Source organism: Caretta caretta, chromosome 4 (genome assembly GCF_965140235.1).
Source record: "Caretta caretta isolate rCarCar2 chromosome 4, rCarCar1.hap1, whole genome shotgun sequence".
NCBI classification, from domain to species: Eukaryota; Metazoa; Chordata; order Testudines; family Cheloniidae; genus Caretta; species Caretta caretta.
The window spans coordinates 105,219,628-105,241,178 of NC_134209.1; the positions used below are offsets into that span (position 1 = coordinate 105,219,628).

Genomic DNA, 21,551 nt, shown 5'->3' on the forward strand with positions numbered 1-21,551 from the left:
TTGGCTGAACCCTGCCTAGAATGGTGAGGCTCAGGCTTTACCCCCCCCCCCAACCCAGGGCAGTGGGGCTCGGGCAGGCTCAGGCTTCGGTCCCCACTCCAGGGGTCGTGAAGTAATTTTTGTTGTCAGAAGGGGGTCGCAGTGCAACGAAGTCTGAGAACTGCTGGACTAGATGATCTTGTGATCCCTTTTGGCATTAAACTCTATGACTCTATATATTATTCCATTAAAAAATGTTAGAAGGACATTATTAAGGTTTCAACGCTAAACCCTCAAAAGTTTAAGACATGCCAGAATTAACTGTTCCTGCTCCATTCCTTTGTGTTTCAGATGGGTAAACCACTCCTTCCCTCAAACATAGTTAAAGATGCAAATGGTCAAGCAGCAGCCTAGCAAAAGCCTAAGGGCCCGTGATGAGAATAGAAGACACTCAGATTTTTATCCAACTTCAAAGGAAAGCAACTGTCACAAAGGTAAGATTGAGCAGAAGATTTTAAAGAAAGGAAGACTTGTATGTGAACTCCCTACCCCTGAAATTCTGAGGGTTCTTTGTTTGTTTTTGGTTTTTTACTTTTACATTAGATTCACAGTTGTTTCATAAAGATACATTTTAGCTTCATGTTTTGGCAAATGAGAAAAGGACTACAGAAGCACATTGCAAATTATCCCAAGATAATGATCTTATTTTATAGCCTCCAATATGATCAGGCATCTGAGGAAGTAAATAAACTTTTCCCATTCTCTCAATATAGGTTCAGAAGGTAATTAATGTGGCTCTTTTCTTCTGCTGCTTTTCCTTACGATTATTTCCTCATCTTCTGTAGACAGAAATATTGCCTCCTGTAAACTTACGAGAGCAGGCAGTGACAGAAAGTCAGCGTCATTACTCACATGCTTAAAGTTAAGCACATACTTAAATGTTTTGCAGGATCATTTTGACAATCAGTTTTGGTCACACATTTTTTTTTTTTTTTAAAAAAGTGTGAAACAAGGGCTGCTAATAATAAAATAAGGCTTTTCCCATGGAAAATGCTTCATAATAGACAGCAGAAATTGCTTATCAGGAGGAACAAGTCCAAATTAGTTACACGATTCGTGAAGATGTACAAGTTTATTTTCAGCCATGAAAGGCCTATGTGAGCTAAGATGATCCTCCCGTAGTGAAAATAAGTGTTAGCATCTTATTTAAAAGCCACTGGCAAGCTTTCTTAGTCTTGTCTATCCAAGTGAAAGACAGGAAAATTTTACAAGGTTATATAAGCATCACATACCACCCTAGAACGGGGTGGCCAACCTGTGGCTCTGGAGCCACATGCGGCTCTTCAGAAGTTAATATGCGGCTCCTTGTACAGGCACCGACTCCCGGACTGGAGCTACAGGAGCCAACTTTCCAATGTGCCAGGGGGTGCTCACTGCTCAACCCCTGGCTCTGCCAGAGGCCCTGCCCCCACTCCACCCCTTCCTGCCCCCTCCCCTTCCCCCCCAGAGCTTCCTGCACGCCGCGAAACAGCTCAGCGGGAGGTACGGCGCTGACTGCTGCTGGTGGGTGCAAGGTGCTAGGAGTGGGGGGGGGGGAGCTGCTGACATATTACTGTGGCTCTTTGGCAATGTACATTGGTAAATTCTGGCTCCTTCTCAGGCTCAGGTTGGCCACCCCTATTCTAGAGTAACATTCTGCTAGTGTGCTGTTTTCACATCCCCTTAATGTGGATGCATGTTCATAAATTTCCGTTGCCTGAGTAGCTCTCCTACTCCTGTAGGAAACATAAAACTGCTTCCAGTTTCTGAATTGGTATACTCCTCACCTGCAAAGACCATTGGTTTCGCTGATTTAAAGCCTGGCAAAGGCTCCACTGGCTGCTTATGTAAATACAGCGTGTCTCCTATTTGGGCTTCCGTAACCTCTTTCATCCCAGCAATCAGATAGCCCACCTGTCCAGCATATCTAAATAAAATTGGCATTATGTGGAAATATTTATTGTATTTAACAATATTTCAAGTTTTTCCCTCTGCAGTTAGCCCCCTCAGGTATACGAGCACATGTTCTCCCCCAAAGTGCACATACTCAACCCCGAATTGTTCCTCCCTTGTTTACATATCCCTAGAGACTCTTTACAAATGGATCTAGGACCTAATTATTACTAGAGGTTAAATGTCTTTGTGAGGCTGAGATTTTGGATTTCCAGCCCTACCTGGTTTCCTGTTTGAAGGCAGGGGATGGGAGGTACTTTTCTGACATGTAGGACACAGAAGTAAGCAATACCCACACACTACCAAAGCCAGTTTCAGATACTAGGAAAGGACTGCTTGGGCAAGGAGCAATGTCACCCTTCTGTTTGCCCTCAAACCCCAGTAACTACCTGGGTTGTGGAAGCAGGTGGATCACCATCGTATGCTGCTGGTGGTATGGGAATCCAAGGGAGATGGTTAAATGTAGAGTTGTGCAGTTAGCAAAGCAGGTAGTTCAGCCTTCCCCAGCGTCACTGAAAACCTCTGAGAAGGGCCTTTAATCAGCATTCATCTGCAAATGGTGTCAGAAATTACCTCCACTCTTTGACTATGGCAACGTGCTTTCTCTCACGCTGCCGGGAAGATGAACTAGTTTCCAACAGCAGTTGCATCTGGAGACAAACTAAAGGCCTTCCCTGTTTGGGTAGATGAACAGCTTCCTGCCTCACTTGCTTTGACCACACACCCCCTCTCCATGCTGTTCTGCATTGCACTTATGCACAGAACTTCAATGAGTGTCCCTGCAGCAGTTATAAGATGATGCCCCCAACTTCCACTCTTACCCAAGACAGCTTCTATGGGTCAACTGGAGGCTCAGACTACATGTTCAGCATGCTATTCAAGCACTGCTCTGATAGCTTCTGTGTCCCAGATATCAGATCAGTGCCCCCAGAAAATTTAGGTGGAAAAGGACTAGAAAATTTAAAAAAAAAAAAACCCTGAAAAACCCAGTGCACAATTTATTTTTGCTCCATAACAAGTGTGAGCACCAGAGTTATGAGTGCTTTCACAATTAAAATACCATCAGCAGTTAGGCTGCCCATTTAGCTCTAGACACCCTTTAAAAAGAAATCATGTTTCCCTACCTTAAATAAATAAAACCTCTACCTATTTTTATGCCTAAAATGCCCATTCCCCTTCACCTCTCTTCCCCTAGTAGACAGTCTCCAACTCCAAGTAAATGCCAGTGATTGTTAAAGAAGCAGGCAGGAGGCTCCCAGACCAACTAGCCGTTATTCTCTTCTCATTATTTTATCTCAAGGGGGTGTGATTCACCATACATAGGAGTGGTTATGTAGTCTGAAAACCTTTTAAAATCATAAATATAGTTTTAAAATACAAATCAGACTTCAGGATTTTTAGAGGGTGGCTCATTTCATTTTGTTCTGCCACTTTTATTATATTAATGTGATATCACACTGCCAAACGTGTTGGTTTGATGGCAATGCATTGTGTAGTCAAATGGGAGGGATTGTGTGTCCTTGAAAGTAAAGCTTTTATCATCCATTACACACTAAAAATGTGTGAATTGATTGATCATTAAAGGTGCCGGATGGATAACTCAGGAGGCTGAAGGTGTTTTTCCAAAAGTGCCTAAGTGACTTATGATCATAATTCCCATTGAAAGACAACAATATTTTTCACTCCTAAGTCACTTAGGCAGTTTTAAATCGTCTTTTAGTTGAAGAACTGGTATACAATGAGCAACAGCTATGCAGTAAGCTCCTAACCTAAACGTGTGCTTAAGTCATACTGGTAGGGAGACCAGCTCTATAGATGAAAGGGTAGTTCTGTCACCAAACCCATTCAGTCCTTGATTTTTCTGTTCACACTGCAAAGAAGGGTCCCAACAGTGAAGTTGATGGTTTGCATTTATGTGTTGTGAACACTTGCTTACTTGAACTGGACTGAGAATAGCAACTCAAGCCATGAAGCTCCTAGACAGAGAATTTCAGAATGGGATTTTCAAAATGCTCAGCATTGGCCTAATTTTAAATGGAACAGTGAGAAACAATGCTGAGTGCTTTCAAAAATCCTCCCCAATCCCGCCTCAACTGCTGTCCAAGGCTAAAACTGAACAGATGATCTAGAGATTCAAGACATTATATCTGATTATTCCAATACTCCTTTATGATTTTTTTTCCCCCCAAAGAACTTCTTACTTACAATTTATGAGTTGGCTGTTCATTTGGGGTCAGAATTCCTACTTCATTAACTTCATAGGTCTTCCTTGTGTGAGCAGACACAATCTTATGTCCTTTCTGAACCTCTCCACCAAAGAGCGCAATGTTAGCTATGACACCCCTGTAGTGGTCGAAGGTGGAGTCGAACACCAAGGCTTTCAATGGGTCACTAATGTTAACACTGGGTCTATTAAGAAAAATGTACAAAATACATTTAATATGTATTAAATAAGAGCATGAACTGTACACTATTTTTCATTGAAAGTCAAATGTAAATTCATCTATTTCAAAACATTCAAACAAAATGTTCATACAAAAATAGATGCTAGTCTAAGTGCAGCAAACAAAAATCTTGAAGCTGTGTGAAACAGGAGATTGGCTATTTATGGCATACAGAATATTATGAGAAGATTTTTAAGCCATTCCACACTTCTATTTCTGATCGTAAACCTGTGCCAGCAGATTGTTCTCTTAATAATATTAATGTTCCAAATTAAGTGTATATTTTGTTCTTGTCTCTCAGCTTTATTGCAGGATGGCAGACATTAATTTTAAACCATTGCAGTGTTTTTTTTCCCCACGAAAGTTCTGATAATCAAGAATATCACCCTGATACAGTTCTTCCATCCCCCACTGACTTCATTATCGTTTGGGTTCTGTTTGGCATTTATCACTGTAGGTAATACCTAATAAGAAACAAACAGAATGAAAAGCAAAATACTGATTCAGAGATGAACTGGGATTTAGCAGCCTCTCTTGACATGCTGACAATGGTCAAATTTCCAAATAAAAGTCTTGATAAAACTGCAGTTCAGGCTGTAAAAGCTGAAAATACGTATTCATAACTCGGGCCCCTGCAACAATTTTAACTAAACAATGTAATGCTCAGAAGAGAGAATGAAAACCTAAAACATTTGATTAAATATAAATATTTTAGAAATTTGTGCTTCCCTGAGTCATACTGGGATTGATCTCCAGTTACTTACAAAATAATATCTGGGGAAAGTACATCATTTCTAAAAAGGAAATTTAAATAACCAATCACAAAAATTGTCTTGCAAAAAGAAAAGGAGTACTAGTAGCACCTTAGAGACTAGCCAATTTATTTGAGCATAAGCTTTCGTGAGCTACAGCTCATTTCTGTAGCTCACGAAAGCTTATGGTCAAATAAACTGGCTAGTCTCTAAGGTGCCACTAATACTCCTTTTCTTTTTGCAAATACAGACTAACACGGCTGCTACTCTAAAAATTGTCTTGCTTTCTCTATGCTCCCCTGATGGGCTTACATCAGTAGTGTTCAAATGTAATGGATTTTCTTTCTCTCTCCACTTCATATAATGTTACCTATGTTAATGGTTTTTGTGTTATATTCATCTTTAATAATTCCCATATATACAGTGGCGGGTGGGAGGGAGAGTAAATACATACACGGTTGAAAGGATTTACCAAGCAATGAAAAATTTCTCTTTTCCAAATTTCATTTCTCAAAATGAAATAATCTTGTCCTATTCACCTCAAAAATAAGATTCCTGCCCTTCCACTCCAGTAACAGGAAACCACAAATTGAGAAATTTCATGCAGAATGGATTTGGTATAAGAATTTAAAAGGGCAGCTCAAAAATCTGTCTAGTTACCAAAAGCTAGTTACTATCATAAATAGGCAGAGTCTACCTCTGGCTCCATAAAACACCAAAACTTACGCTGGAACCTTTTCAATAACTTCCTGAAGCACCTTTTCCACATTCGTTCCTAGTTTAGCAGAAATCTAGAACAAGTTCAGAAAAAAAGTTTTATTGGGAATAAGTCTGCTGATATACATTATCTATTAAACGGACAATGCCATCTTCATTTTGACATGTTAAAAGTATGATGCTCAGCTACAGACTCAACGGGCAAGCTGCTGGGCATGTTAACTCAAGACTTTGTTAAACTCTATTAAACATTCCATAGTGGAGAAACAGACACATCTCACGCAGACGGAAAGACGTCAGGGAAAGAGAACATGATAGAATCTGGCACACCCACAGTACAGGAAATTTCAGAATTTTCCTTGAAGCCTTTATCCATTAGTCCCCAAAATTTGACACTCTATTTGAAAGTGTTTTCATTACTCTTCTGTTTTCTAGATGGACATTAATCTCAAAAAGGACCTTTGCCCTCTCCTTAACACAGTAAGACGAAATATACACTGCATATCGAAAAAGAAAAAAAACTCAGGAATTGATTTACTTTTTTAAAGAGTGCACATTTTTCATTTCAGCTCCAGACAGGATTTTAAGAAATTTAATAATCATCCAGTTGCTAAACATCCAGATTTTTAAAATTTTTTAAAAAGATCTTACCCTAATACATTCATCCTTAGAGATATCAAATAGCTTTTCAATTTGTTTCTCAACTCTTTCAGGGTCTGCATTCTTCAAGTCGATCTACAAAACAATATTCCTGTTACACATCTGAAATACTAGTCTCTCTCTCTCTCACACACACACACACTCTTCTTGCATGTCAGAATTCTAGTTCACCAAAATAAAATTTTAGAAAAAATGAGATCATGAATACTGCAAGTAAATAAACAGCTGTCTTTATCAGAAGGATTCATACTAAAGTGTTCCCTAAAATGAGTCTTAAAACAGTCCTCCCATCTTTTAGAGACCTGCATATAACAACAATTCTTATAGAATAGCGCTAACAAGATTGCTAGTAAGGTAAAGACAGGGCGCAAGTTTCAAAATAGCTTTATAAACTACACTATAGCCCAGCACTGTAAAAGTCTATTTGCTTATTCACCTCTGGCAAGACTCTCCCCCGCCCCCCCTTTGGTGCCTTTGAAAGGAATGCTTTACTGCAACAAAAAATTATTAATAAAAAGAAGGAAAGTAGGTTTTGTACTTCAGTTGGAAAAATTAATGTGATGTTGCAAGTCTGCATCTAGCACAAGGGTAAAACACTACTCAGCCTTATTTCCAGCGCAGATATTGAGAAAAAAATTTTACGTCTACACATTTCACTTAACTAGTGAAACAATAACCTATCGCCTGCTTTTCCACCCACACAACCCTACAGGTAGATCTTGTCATTTGTGGAGTGTTTTTCTTAAAAGCTCATTAAAGTATATTTCTTGAATACTGATTAAGAGATAAGCCAAATACTCTCACACACGTATCACCTTTGAAAATAGAAGGGGTGGCGGGACTGAAAATGCATGCTGGAATACAATGAACACCATGGTGGAAGTTAAGTGATCTTTGAAGAAAGCTGGCTGTGTGATTTACCAGAAATTAAAATAAAGACAGAGAATTCTGTAACAGACTGATGTACAGTGTTTTAAATGAATGCATTTTCATCATGATGGCCTGCAATATTATCGAGCAAATCCATCAAGAAAAAGTACCAACACATTTAACATTAATTTACCTTTCTTCATAGTTTCAGCAGAAGTAATTGAGTGAACAGAGTAAGGGAACACCATCTCACCCACAATGCTGTTTTTCTGTGTTTCTCAAGGTTAAGGTTCAGAGTGAGTCAAGCTCAGAAGTGATGCAAGGTACATGTTCCTAAGTACCTTAAGTTAACATAACTTACACCCCAACGAGCTAAAGATGCACAGTAAACGAGCTGAGGGGACAGTTTAACTTATCATAGAATCATAGAATATCAGGGTTGGAAGGGACCTCAGGAGGTCATCTAGTCCAACCCCCTGCTCAAAGCAGGACCAATCCCCAATTAAATCATCCCAGCCAGGGCTTTGTCAAGCCTGACCTTAAAAACTTCTAAGGAAGGAGAATCTACCACCTCCCTAGGTAACGCATTCCAGTGTTTCACCACCCTCCTAGTGAAAAAGTTTTTCCTAATATCCAACCTAAACCTCCCCCACTGCAACTTGAGACCATTACTCCTTGTCCTGTCCTCTTCTACCACTGAGAATAGTTTAGAACCATCCTCTCTGGAACCACCTCTCAGGTAGTTGAAAGCAGCTATCAAATCCCCCCTCATTCTTCTCTTCTGCAGACTAAACAATACCAGTTCCCTCAGCCTCTCCTCATAACTCATGTGTTCCAGACCCCTAATCATTTTTGTTGCCCTTCGCTGGACTCTCTCCAATTTATCCACATCCTTCTTGTAGTGTGGGGCCCAAAACTGGACACAGTACTCCAGATGAGGCCTCACCAATGTCGAATAGAGGGGGACGATCACGTCCCTCGATCTGCTCGCTATGCCCCTACTTATACATCCCAAAATACCATTGGCCTTCTTTGCAACAAGGGCACACTGCTGACTCATATCCAGCTTCTCATCCACTGTCACCCCTAGGTCCTTTTCCGCAGAACTGCTGCCTAGCCATTCGGTCCCTAGTCTGTAGCTGTGCATTGGGTTCTTCCGTCCTAAGTGCAGGACCCTGCACTTATCCTTATTGAACCTCATCAGATTTCTTTTGGCCCAATCCTCCAAACTTACACCCTCCAGTTTGGTTTTGCCTTTACTAGGATTTAAGGGAGTTGTTAAAACACAAGACGTATCCTAAAACACTAGCATAGACAAGGCTGTATAAGCTTAACGTCCACTGTGTGGGGAATCTTTCATTGCTGTCACCCAAGTAAAGTTCCTACCTCTCATACTGTGTAAAATGACACCTTTCACAGCAACTAAAATTCACTGCAAATAGCTTAAAATACTAAACAGGGGATAACTCTCTATTTACAACTATATTTATTTCAGATTGACCGATTAAAACACGAGTAAACTTCACTCCATCTTTTGTTGCATTCTTCAATTTGGTGATACATTTCTTGTATTTCATAATTTTGTCACGGTTATGTAAAAACTGCTATTTATATAAGTCTAAAACATTATTACCTTGTTTATAACAGGAATTATTGCCAGCTGTGCTTCAAAAGCAAGATAGAAGTTTGCCATCGTTTGTGCTTGAATACCCTGGAAAGTATTCATAAACAACATTTTATTACCCAATACTACTGTGTTTTATTACCCAATACTACATTCTGTGTTTGGGGTATTAACAGAAAGAAGCCTATTTTCCTATTACACACATCCCTTCTTTTTGGGAGGTGTTATTTTCTTTAATTGGTTTTCAATAATACACCTATTTCCATGCTTTTTATATTACCATTATCTAAAAGTGTAAGAGGATATTCATAATGTAATAGTAAATTTATTAATGCTGAAAAATAATTCCCTTCTACGATAGTGTATGAACCTAGTCCTGTTTAAACGATAATTGGATGACACCTAATATTAAGGTTCTGTTTATAAAAGGTTAAAAAGTAATAGATATTTTAATAAAGCAATTGTTAGAGAATCCAGGAGGTCAATAATCACCTATTACTGATGTATTTATAACTAGAGCAGTACAAATAACTGATTTGTTAGTTGGTTGGCAGTTCTGTAAAAAAAAATCATTTCTGGTCAACCAAAACTGAATTTTTTCAGAATTTCCAGTGAATCGAAAATTTGGAAAAAATTTCAGGTCAAACAAAACATCCCATTCAACTTGCAACAAAAAAATTTGGTTTTGGGCATTGTTAAATTTAATTTAGGCAGCTAGGTATGAGATTAAGTCCAAGACCTCCATGGTACCATTTTCCAAAATGCTTCCATTTACACATACACAGAACCAGAAAAACAGGCAGAACCGGAAGGTTTCAACAAATGGATGAGATGATAGTATAGGGAGGAGGGGTTTAGGTTTATTAGTAACCGGGGAACCTTTTGTGAAAAGAGGAGCCTATGCAGGACGGATGGATTCCACCTAAACCAAAGAGGAACAAAAACTGCTGGCATGTAAAATTAAAAGATTGTAGAGGATTTTTTTAAAGTAAGGGCAAGGGGAAAGCCAACAGGTGCAGAGGTACAGACTATTTGGGCAAAGACGTCCTTTAAGAATAGGTTGACCAGACGTCCCAATATTGCAGCTTTGGACGCTCTGGTGTTTTTCGGGGGGTTTTTTGCGCTTCGGCAACTCGACTCCGGCCGGTTTTTTTTTTTTTTTTTTTTTGCTTCCCCCATGTGTCCCAGTATTCTGTTGGTTTCATCTGGTCACCCTATTTACGAATGAATTTATTAAAGGGGGAACTCTATATCCAAGTAAGAGGATAGGAAAGATTTTGATAAAGTACAGGTAGGAGCTAGTGTGGAACAGTCAAATGAAACAGTTCCATTTAAACATCACACATGAAGACAAGCAACTGAATACTGACAAAATGTACAAGTGCCTATATACAAATGCTAGAAGTCTAAGTACTAAGATGGGTGAATTGGAATGCCTGGCATTAAATGAAAATATTGATGTAACAGGAATCCCGGACACTTGGTGGAATGAAGATAATCAATGGTGCATGGTAATCCCAGGATACCAAATATACACAAATGACAGAGTAGGTCATTCTGGTGGGGGGGAGTGGCACTGTATGTGAAAGAAAGCACGGAGTCAAACTAAAAATCTTAAATGACTCAAACTGTACCATAGCATCTCTAAGGATAGAAATTCCATGCTTGAACACTAACAGTATAGCAATAGGAATATACTACCTACCACCCGACCAGGATGATGACTGACTGTAAAATGCTCAGGGAGATTCAAGGGACTACAAAAACAGAAAACCCCACAGTAACAGGTTTCAATTATGTCTCCTAAGGAAGGGATGCTGACACCATAAACGACTGTTTCTAGAGCAGCTTGTCCTACAACCCAAAAGAGGAGGAGCAATTCTTGATTTAATCCTAAATGGAACAGAGAATCTGACTGACAAGATGAATATAACTGAACCGCTCAGTAATTAAATTTAAACATCCTGGGGGGAGAGAATGAAAAAACCCTCACCAGAGTACCATTTAACTTCAAAAAGGGGAATTACACAAAAATGAGGAAGCTACATAGATAGAAATTAAAAAGAAAAGTCATAAGGGTGAAATGCCAGCAAACTGCATGGAGACTACTTAAAAACACTGTAATAGAGGCTCAAACTAAATGAAAACCCCAAACAAACAAAAAAACCCAATAAAATAACCAAAAAATACCACCATGGCTGAACAGCAAAGTAAAAGGCAGTCTGAGGCAAAAAGGCATCCTTTCAAATTGAAAATCAAATCTTACTCAGGAAAATAGAAAGGAGCATAAAATCAGGCAAGTCAAGCATAAAAGTATAAGGTAACAGGCCAAGAAAGAATTTGAAGAGCAACTGGCTAAGGACAGAAAAACTAAGAGCAAAAAAATTTTAAGTACACCAGAAGCAGGAAGCCTGCCCAAAAATCAGTGGGGTCACCAGATGATTGAGGTGCTAAAGGAGCACTCACGGAAATCAAGGCCATTGCAAGAAGCTAAATGATTTCTTTGCATCGGTCTTCACTGAAGAGGACGTGGGGGAGATCCCCACAGCAGAGCCATTTGATGTCTTGGGTGACAAATCTGAGGAACAGTCACAGATTGAGGTGTCAATACAGGAGGCTTGGGAACAAATTGATAACTTAAACAATAAGAAGTCACCAGCACCAGCTGATATCCACCTAAGAGCTCTGAAGAAATGCTAACATGGTATTACAGAACTACTGTGTTACATAGCCTATTGCTTAAATCAGCTTCTGTGACCAGCCAGATAACCAGGCTGAGTGGCAGGCAGCCAAAGGAGTAGCTGCAGGGGAAACAGCCAATTCGGGCAGTGGCTGCAGACAATCAGGGCCCAGCCAGTCATATAAAAGGAAGCTGCAGACCAGAGTGAGTTAGTCTACTGCAGGGAGCCCTAGGGAGAAGACTGGCATCCTAGAGGGCTACAGAGAGACCAGTACCGGGGATGGCCGGGTGCTAGCAAGGAAGGAGCGGCCCAGCTGTGGACTGCCAAGTCGCTGTGAGGAGTGGCCAGACTCTTGTTGGAGTCCCCTGGGGGGACCAGCTGTTGACATGGCCGGAGGGCTGTGCCAGGAAGCAGATGCCAAGAGAAAGGAGCCGTGACGGGTCTGCATTTGGAGGAGAGGATGGAAGAGCCACCATCACCTGAGGATGCACCCTCTAGGACTGAGTTAATTCCTGAGACGCCCAAGAAGGAGGCACCAGTGTGGTGAGTGACCCCGTGAGGGTAGCTAAGTCACACCAATTTTTTAAAAAAGCTCCAGCGGGGAGCAATTACAGGTTGGTAAGCTTAACTTCAGCATCCAGAAAACAGGTTGTAACTACAGCAAAAACACAGAATTATCAGACACTTAGATGAACATATGTTGGGAAAGGATCAACATGGCTTTTATAAAGGGAAATCATGCCTCACCAATCTAGTATAATTCTTTGAGGGGATCAACAAACATGTGGCTAAAGGTGATCCAGGGGATATAGCATACTTGGACTTTCAGAAAGCTTTTGACAAGGTCCCTCACCAAAAGCTCTTAAGCAAAATAAGCAGTTATGGGATAAGGGGGAAGGTCCTCTCATGGATCAGCAACTGCCTAAAAGATAGGAAATAGGATAGGAATAAATGGTCAACTTTCACAATGAAGGGAGGTAAGTAACAGGGTCCTCCAAGGATCTGTACTGGGACCTGTGCTGATCAACATATTGATAAATGATCTGGAAAACGGGGTGAGTGGTGAGGTGGCAAACAATACAAAATTCCTCAAAATAGTTAAGACCAAATCTGACTGTAAAGACTTAAAAAGGATCTCACTAAACTAGGTGACTGGGCAACAAAATGGCAGATGAAATTCAGTGTTAAGTGTAAAGTAGTGCACACTGGAAAAAACAATCCCAACTACACGTACAAAGCAATAGTCTAAACTAGCTGTAACGACTCAAGAAAGAGATCTTGGAATCATCGTGGATAGTTCTCTGAAAACATCCGCTCAATGTGCAGTTGCAGGCAAAAAAGCAAACAGAATGGTAGGAACCATTAGAAAAGGGATAGATAAGACAAAAAATATCATAATTCACTATCTATGTATTCAATATATTCATAAATGATTTGAATAATGGCAGAGAATACACTTAGTTTGCAGATATTAATGTTTGAAACATGGTTATAACCGCTAATAATCATTAGCCCTTTATAAACTATTTATAAATGAAACTTCAATATAAAGTATGACAGATAATTGTACAAATCAATCTCATTTCAGTGTTCTATAGCTCCATTATTGGGAAGCACTTCAGGTTTCAACTGCACATCCTATTTGAAATTAAAGTTTAAACAAACACAGTTTAACACTATTTACCTGCCTACAACTACTGACTTGGGTCCACTTTCAGAAATATAGCAACATCTAATGTTATTTGATATCCTGTTGCTTTAACAAGATGAATTTTCCTGAAAATAACTGTTTACTAGATATCTATTCTGGCCCTCTGAAGAGGCACAAATACCAGAGTTATGTTTTTAGCTAGTATAGCTAAACTAGTATACTAGTTTACCAGTTAACTAGTATAGTTTTTAGCAATAGTATACTATAGATAGAGTTGCTCCCCAAAGCAAAATTTTAAATTCAAAATCTAACAGTTTGAAGTGCTGCTGACTGTATCCCAAAACTAAACAAAATGAGTATACTTGTCTTACACTGGTCTGATTTGCATTGTTACTGCATCAGAATTCCAGAATCAACTTGGCTCTGGGGGCTTTATCCTGTGAGCTGCCGAGCACTTCCCGGAAGAAGCTGAGTGCCTTCATCTCCACAGACTTTAATGGAGTTGAAGGCACTCAACAGCCCAGAGGATGAGTTCAGCACTTTGTAGGAAGCAGGGGACTAATCCTGCAATATTACTGGTTAAGCTTATTACATGTTCATTTCATAGAACTAGCATATCCACAGGCGCATGTCTAACTGGTACTTCCGAAGTCATTTTCTCATTCTTTGCTGAGGTGGCAATAGCACTTTTTCCAAAGGGTAACAAAAAAGTGGAAGTTTAAGCGACTTAGGAAACCTCATAAGGTAATACTTTTTATTACGCAGAACATAAGAATTTGGAACTCTACCTCATTTGCATCCACTACAAGAATGACACCTTGACAGGCAGACAGTGACCGTGATACTTCATAGCTAAAATCTACATGACCCTGTGAAGAAAAATTGGTATTTAAAACACCAAGTACAACTTTAACTAGAATCATTTGCAGTAGGAGTCTGGTTGATTTCATCTGTATGATATTAACACATCAGCTCAAGCCCCTGTGGAGGAAAAATATTCAGGATTAATTTACAAATTTAATAGCACAGAATGATGGGCAAACCTAACATTTCAAAAGAGTAAGAGTATTTTAAAGTAAGGACATTTAGGGTTCATATGATTTTTAGCCATATTTAATACTTAACTTACTGGTGTGTCAATGAGATTTAAGAGGTAGTTCATTCCTTCATAACTGTAAAAGAGAGATGCAGTCTGTGCCTTAACTGTGATCCCTCTTTCCCGTTCCACTTGCAGTTTATCCAGCACTTGTTTATTTTGGTCAGTTTTAGCAATTGTTCCTAAAAACACGTTTTAAAAATTGAATTAGGATCTTATTTTACGCAAGTATAATTTTGCACAGTCTAAAAGGAGTATAATAGTTTCTAATACAGACCATAGCAAACTACTGAGTGATCCAAGGGGAAACGATTCCTTCCCCAAAATTTAAATATAGATTTAAATGGTGACTTTATGTAAGAGCAAAGCTCGACAAATCCACTTTCCAAAGGCACACAGGACACTTTCCTTCATGAGTGGGGCTTATCCATCAGTTTATGCAGAATCTAAGCTTTTGATTAAAATAAAAGTTTCAAGATCTTGTGATTACAAAAATAACTTCTTGTAATGTGAAATGATGCAGTGTTATGTTTCTGAAGCTACAGAGACCCTGAGGGAGGCTAAAGACCTATAAATCATACTCCAGACCATAGCCTGGGAGTTCCTTTGGGGTCGGGGTCGAAGGAATTCTTACCCCTTGGATCATTCAATAGCAGCACACTTCCTTCATGTCTACTAGAAATCCAACCTCACAAATGAAGCAGCATCTCTGCCACTTGCACCTTTTCTACTTCGGGCATGAAACAGTCAGCAGATCTGCAAACAGCAGAGACCCCACAGGATCTGCACTGAATTCTTAATGTGCACACTGCAGAGACAGGTCAACAAATGGGTGTGCATTCCCAGCATACACTCACCCAGAATATAATATAGCCATACTGATTTCATGAAAGCTACACCGCCATAATCATGAAACAAGGTCCACTACTTGTTCCTAAGAGTGATGTGAACTAGAGCAGGTTGAAACATTTTCATCTAAATGAAATTTCTGTGTAACGTGCTATATTGTTAAAGCCTAAATATTTTGTAGATATGTAGCATTTCCACAAAATTTTGCCAGGAACGTTTTTGAGCCTGGGGCACATAGAGAGAAGAACTAAATCAGACAGAGAAGAGCGATGAACCTGGATCTCCCACATCTCAGCCCAGTACACCAAGCTATAAAGTATGTGACACATACCTTCCCCTGACCATTCCATTTTCACAAGAACATACAAAAGACTTTTTTGCTCCAAAGTCAGTCAGCAATATCTGCCATCATCGAAATGGGAGGGATGACCCTGAAGTACTTGTGTTAAATTTTACCCCTCAAAACCATTCTCTTAATTTCCAGGTTTTAACAGTCCCCTTCTGACTGCCCAAAATTTTCTATGCCCTACAAACTCTGACAATAAGTACAATAAATATTGTAGGTACTGACCTACTTATTGTTTGTCAGGAGTTGCACAGAGACCACTACATTTCTAAATATAATCTATTCATCCGACTCCCCAACACATCCCCTCCCTGGTTCTTTTCCACCCTCCTCATTTTATTTTTTGTTTGTCTAGTTGAGATTATTTTGCAATACACCAAAATCTATCTTGCTGTACAACTGATGGTGTATGTACATGAGAAGCCCAGGACTAGAACAGCATGGATATTAGAGATGCTGTGGTAGAACTGTACTAAGAAGTCTGCACAGTGCCTGCCCACATAAGAAGTACAGATAACTAAAAACACCATGTCTAATCACAATGCTTACCTGTAATTTCCAATAGCCTGTCTGCTAGAGTGCTTTTGCCATGGTCTACATGAGCTATGATACTGAAATTTCTAATATTTTCAACAGGAAATATAGACATATCCAGTTTTTCCTGAAAAACATAAAATGTAGAGATTCCTATTCACAAACAGATTAGGGTGTAATTTCACAAACCAGGGTGCAGAATGATACTGTATACATGAAACTAGTAACTCCTCATTCCCTTGTTTTTTTGGAACTTGAAAAACAGTTTCATCGTTACTTCTCCTCCATCTCCTCTTCCTTTCCCCATCAGGGTTTGCATTGCCACTGAAGTCTGTTTCAGTAACTTGTACAAACATTTGTGAGATTAGTACATGAACAGCTACCATTAAATCTATTCAATGTTCTATCGGGACAAAAATGTAAATAGAGTATTTTGAAGCAGCTTTGCACATGTTTAAGCATTCTAAAATAATTCTGAGGACAAGCTAGGGAATAAGGTAAATAGTGCAAGTGTTTCAGACACTAGGTAATTGAGATTATGCTATGGCTCACCTTTTCATTCTGTGAAGTTTCATTTCCAGCTGCAAGTGTAACCTGAGCAATTAATTCCACTACACAATTAGTCTTTTCGGAACCATTCCCCCAATAATTACTAAGTATCAATTCTATTAAACTACCAAGAGGAAGGAGAGTTAGAGGGCAAAGAAAAGACACACAAATAGCTTTTCAAAGACAGACTGGTCACCAACTCGCCAGTTCAGGCACTGGAGGTAGAAAGTTGGAACGAGGTGACAGACGGAAGAGGACCAAGTCACCTAAACCAAAAAAAAAATAAATCTGGACACGGTCCTTGCTTATGACCCTCTGTATATATTAGTCAAAGAATGTCAAACTTATTCCTGGAGCGGACTGAATTGCATTTTTAGCTGTAGGGAGAACCAGGGTATAAACTGAGGCATGCATATGAGCAATCCGAAGTGGAACTCTCACTAATATCAGCAGGTAGCGTGCAAAGACTCAGGGAAGACTATGCCGCTACGTATTAAGATTTGTTAATTAGTCAATATTTTATTGACCCATTCAGCAAGAAAATATGCTCAGCTTCATGATCCCTCCTATTTCTGTCTCTTCCTTCCTCATACTACTTTGGTTCACTGCCTCCTCTGCTTCTTTCTCGCATCTATATTTGCTTTCCTGCAGCAATTTACCCCCACCCAACCCTTTCCCCATCCTAGCTGCTAATACTTGCAAAATAAAATGCTGCCTTTTAAAGTGACAGTCTTCGGTATTAACATCCCAATAAGTTTAATTGGAGTTGTGGGGTGTTAACACCTAACAGTTATTTTGAACTATCTGCAGATGCAGGAAAAAACAGTGTATAAATGCTTACATTTAGAAAATACATTTACAACTTTTTTAACCTTAATAAAAGTTTAAATTCTGCAGAATGTGAATATGCCAGCCGGCCATGTAAGTACATCAAGTGGCCAATCAAGTCCTTTTTGGAGGGATGTTATAAATTTCTGAAGCAAACTTTGTTCTGTGGCTGACTTTTAGCCTTCGATCAGCTACAAAGATTGCGCAACTGAGTCTCAGAACCCAATTATGTAAATTTTTAGGCAAAAAAGTCTCCCACTGACTTCCATGGGTGATATCCGTATAAAGACTGCAGGATCAAATCCTAAGTCTCCTATATAGGCCATTTTCTGGGCCATGTAACAGGCACTGTTATGCATGCTGTAACTCATTTTTCCCCCCAAAAAAACAAAACTCATGCACTGTTCAGGGACTGCTTAGTCTCCAACTGCACTGAATTAGAGTACTGTTAGAAGCAAAAAAGCAATATTGCTGCTGCAATATGCTATCACACTATGTTCAGCAGAAATAATGGGACCTCTTTTTGTTTGTTCTTTAAAAGGGAAAGAATGCATAAAAAACTCAGAACAGTAAATAGATAAGCTATCCTTCCATGTCTATTGCCAAACATTTTGGAGCCTTTTAAGTTATGGTAATACTACAACTCTGCTTTGTTTTAAAAGTATGCAAATATTGACTAATCACACCTCAAATACCCACAAGTTCAGTAAGAGTTCCCATCTTACAGATGGGGAAACATAGGTGAGCTTGCCCACGCAGCAAGTGAGTGGCAGAGCCACAATTAGGACTCAAAAAGAAAAGGAGTACTTGTGGCACCTTAGAGACTAACCAATTTATTTGAGCATGAGCTTTCGTGAGCCACAGCTCACTTCATCAGATGTGTACCGTGGAAACTGCAGCAGACTTTATATACACACAGAGAATATGAAACAATACCTCCTCCCACCCCACTGTCCTGCTGGTAATAGCTTATCTAAAGTGATCAACAGGTGGGCCATTTCCAGCACAAATCCAGGTTTTCTCACCCTCCACCCCCACACACAAATTCACTCTCCTGCTGGTGCTAGCCCATCCAAAGTGACAACTCTTTACATAATCAAGTCGGGCTATTTCCTGCATAGATCCAGGTTTTCTCACTTCCCCCCCACCCCCATACACACACAAACTCACTCTCCTGCTGGTAATAGCTCATCTAAACTGACCACTCTCCAAGTTTAAATCCAAGTTAAACCAGAATATCTGGGGGAGGGGGGGGTAGGAAAAAACAAGAGGAAACAGGCTACCTTGCATAATGACTTAGCCACTCCCAGTCTCTATTTAAGCCTAAATTAATAGTATCCAATTTGCAAATGAATTCCAATTCAGCAGTTTCTCGCTGGAGTCTGGATTTGAAGTCCCCTAAAGCCCCTACTCTACTTGCGCTATATTGATGACATCTTCATCATCTGGACCCATGGAAAAGAAGCCCTTGAGGAATTCCACCATGATTTCAACAATTTCCATCCCACCATCAACCTCAGCCTGGTCCAGTCCACACAAGAGATCCACTTCCTGGACACTACAGTGCTAATAAACAATGGCCACATAAACACCACCCTATACCGGAAACCTACTCACCGCTATTCCTACCTGCATGCCTCCAGCTTTCACCCTGACCACACCACACGATCCATCGTCTACAGCCAAGCTCTGCGATACAACCGCATTTGCTCCAACCCCTCAGACAGAGACAAACACCTACAAGATCTCTGTCAAGCTTTCTTACAACTACAATACCCACCTGCAGAAGTAAAGAAACAGATTGATAGAGCCAGAAGAGTTCCCAGAAGTTACCTACTACAGGACAGGCCTAACAAAGAAAATAACAGAACGCCACTAGCCGTCACCTTCAGCCCCCAACTAAAACCCCTCCAATGCATTATTAAGGATCTACAACCTATCCTAAAGAATGACCCAACACTCTCACAAGTCTTGGGAGACAGGCCAGTCCTTGCCTACAGACAGCCCCGCAACCTGAAGCAAATACTCACCAACAACCACATACCACACAACAGAACCACTAACCCAGGAACTTATCCTTGCAACAAAGCCCGTTGCCAATTCTGCCCACATATCTATTCAGGGGACACCATCACAGGGCCTAATAACATCAGCCACACTATCAGAGGCTCGTTCACCTGCACATCCACCAATGTGATATATGCCATCATGTGCCAGCAATGCCCCTCTGCCATGTACATTGGTCAAACTGGACAGTCTCTACGTAAAAGAATAAATGGACACAAATCAGATGTCAAGAATTATAACATTCATAAACCAGTCGGAGAACACTTCAATCTCTCTGGTCACGCAATCACAGACATGAAGGTCGCTATCTTAAAACAAAAAAACTTCAAATCCAGACTCCAGCGAGAAACTGCTGAATTGGAATTCATTTGCAAATTGGATACTATTAATTTAGGCTTAAATAGAGACTGGGAGTGGCTAAGTCATTATGCAAGGTAGCCTGTTTCCTCTTGTTTTTTCCTACCCCCCCCCCAGATATTCTGGTTTAACTTGGATTTAAACTTGGAGAGTGGTCAGTTTAGATGAGCTATTACCAGCAGGAGAGTGAGTTTGTGTGTGTATGGGGGTGGGGGGGAAGTGAGAAAACCTGGATCTATGCAGGAAATAGCCCGACTTGATTATGTAAAGAGTTGTCACTTTGGATGGGCTAGCACCAGCAGGAGAGTGAATTTGTGTGTGGGGGTGGAGGGTGAGAAAACCTGGATTTGTGCTGGAAATGGCCCACCTGTTGATCACTTTAGATAAGCTATTACCAGCAGGACAGTGGGGTGGGAGGAGGTATTGTTTCATATTCTCTGTGTGTATATAAAGTCTGCTGCAGTTTCCACGGTACACATCTGATGAAGTGAGCTGTGGCTCACGAAAGCTCATGCTCAAATAAATTGGTTAGTCTCTAAGGTGCCACAAGTACTCCTTTTCTTTTTGCGAATACAGACTAACACGGCTGTTCCTCTGAAACCTGTAATTAGGACTCAAGTACCTAGCTCCCAATTTGAGCTCAGACCATTAGACACAGTTGAGTTTCAAACTTTATTTAGAACCAGAGCAAACATTAAAATCCAACTGACTGAAAATAGGCAAGCACCAAAACAACATTTTTGGGAAATGACTGATATGAATATACTATCTTTTGAAGCAGTGAACTGACCATAGTTATGCTTACAAAAATGCCAGCTCAATACCGTTCTGCTGTATTCCAATGAAATTCGGTTTGTTTGTTACATTCTTATAAGCCACCTTAATTTTTAAAAGGTGCTAGATCAGTCATTAAATTTGCTGTAAATGTTAGACATACCACACTTTTTATGAAAAATACAAAGCTTGATACTTTTTCCGTGGGGTGACAATTACATATTTTGTACAATTTACATTTATTTAAATTTGTACAAATAAAATTACCTATCATCGTCAAGATAATCAACTATTCAGGATGTAATCCTGAAGGTTTATGGAAGTATTGCAAGATCAGTGACTAGAGCTGAGACAGTTGTAAGAACGTAGCATAAACCACCTTTTACTCGAACTGATGTAAGTTAAGGGTGAAAATACAGAACACAGATATACATAGCAGTGCCAGCCCAACGATGAAGACTCCCCACTCTCTTCCTCATGAAAGTAAAAGCTTGAGTTGTGTGGGTTTTTTTGGTTTTTTTTCTGAGCTGGGGAAGGGAGGGAGCATGAACCATCCCAGCTACTATGTATGGAAAATACTCAAATTTCCTTGATGTTCCTGCTTGTTCTCTTATTAAGGACAATAAACTTTTTTTTTTTTTTTAAACAACACAGGAAATTGAACCAGGAACCACAAACAGCAACTCCTTACTAAAACATTCCGAATCTACACTGCAACTACTGTGCTGCAGCTGTGCAGCTATAGACACTTCATAGGTCCATGTAAACGTTTTTTTTTTTT

At 39.9% G+C, this 21,551-nt stretch overlaps 1 protein-coding gene across 3 annotated transcripts in view; it reads right to left on the minus strand.

The window, feature by feature from the left end:
- GUF1 (GTP binding elongation factor GUF1) overlaps positions 1 to 21,551 on the minus strand; it is a 52,957-nt gene that overhangs the window by 29,643 nt on the left and 1,763 nt on the right. For 2 of the 3 annotated variants that reach the window (XM_075127951.1, XM_048848429.2), the window contains exons 3-10: positions 16,211 to 16,322; positions 14,500 to 14,648; positions 14,159 to 14,239; positions 9,048 to 9,125; positions 6,536 to 6,619; positions 5,894 to 5,958; positions 4,177 to 4,380; positions 1,806 to 1,945 (exon numbers count right to left, since the gene is read on the minus strand). In XM_075127951.1, coding sequence (XP_074984052.1) covers positions 1,806 to 1,945; positions 4,177 to 4,380; positions 5,894 to 5,958; positions 6,536 to 6,619; positions 9,048 to 9,125; positions 14,159 to 14,239; positions 14,500 to 14,648; positions 16,211 to 16,322 — 913 coding nt within the window. The remainder of the gene's footprint in view (positions 1 to 1,805; positions 1,946 to 4,176; positions 4,381 to 5,893; positions 5,959 to 6,535; positions 6,620 to 9,047; positions 9,126 to 14,158; positions 14,240 to 14,499; positions 14,649 to 16,210; positions 16,323 to 21,551) is intronic. The other variant, XM_048848428.2, reaches the window with a different exon arrangement.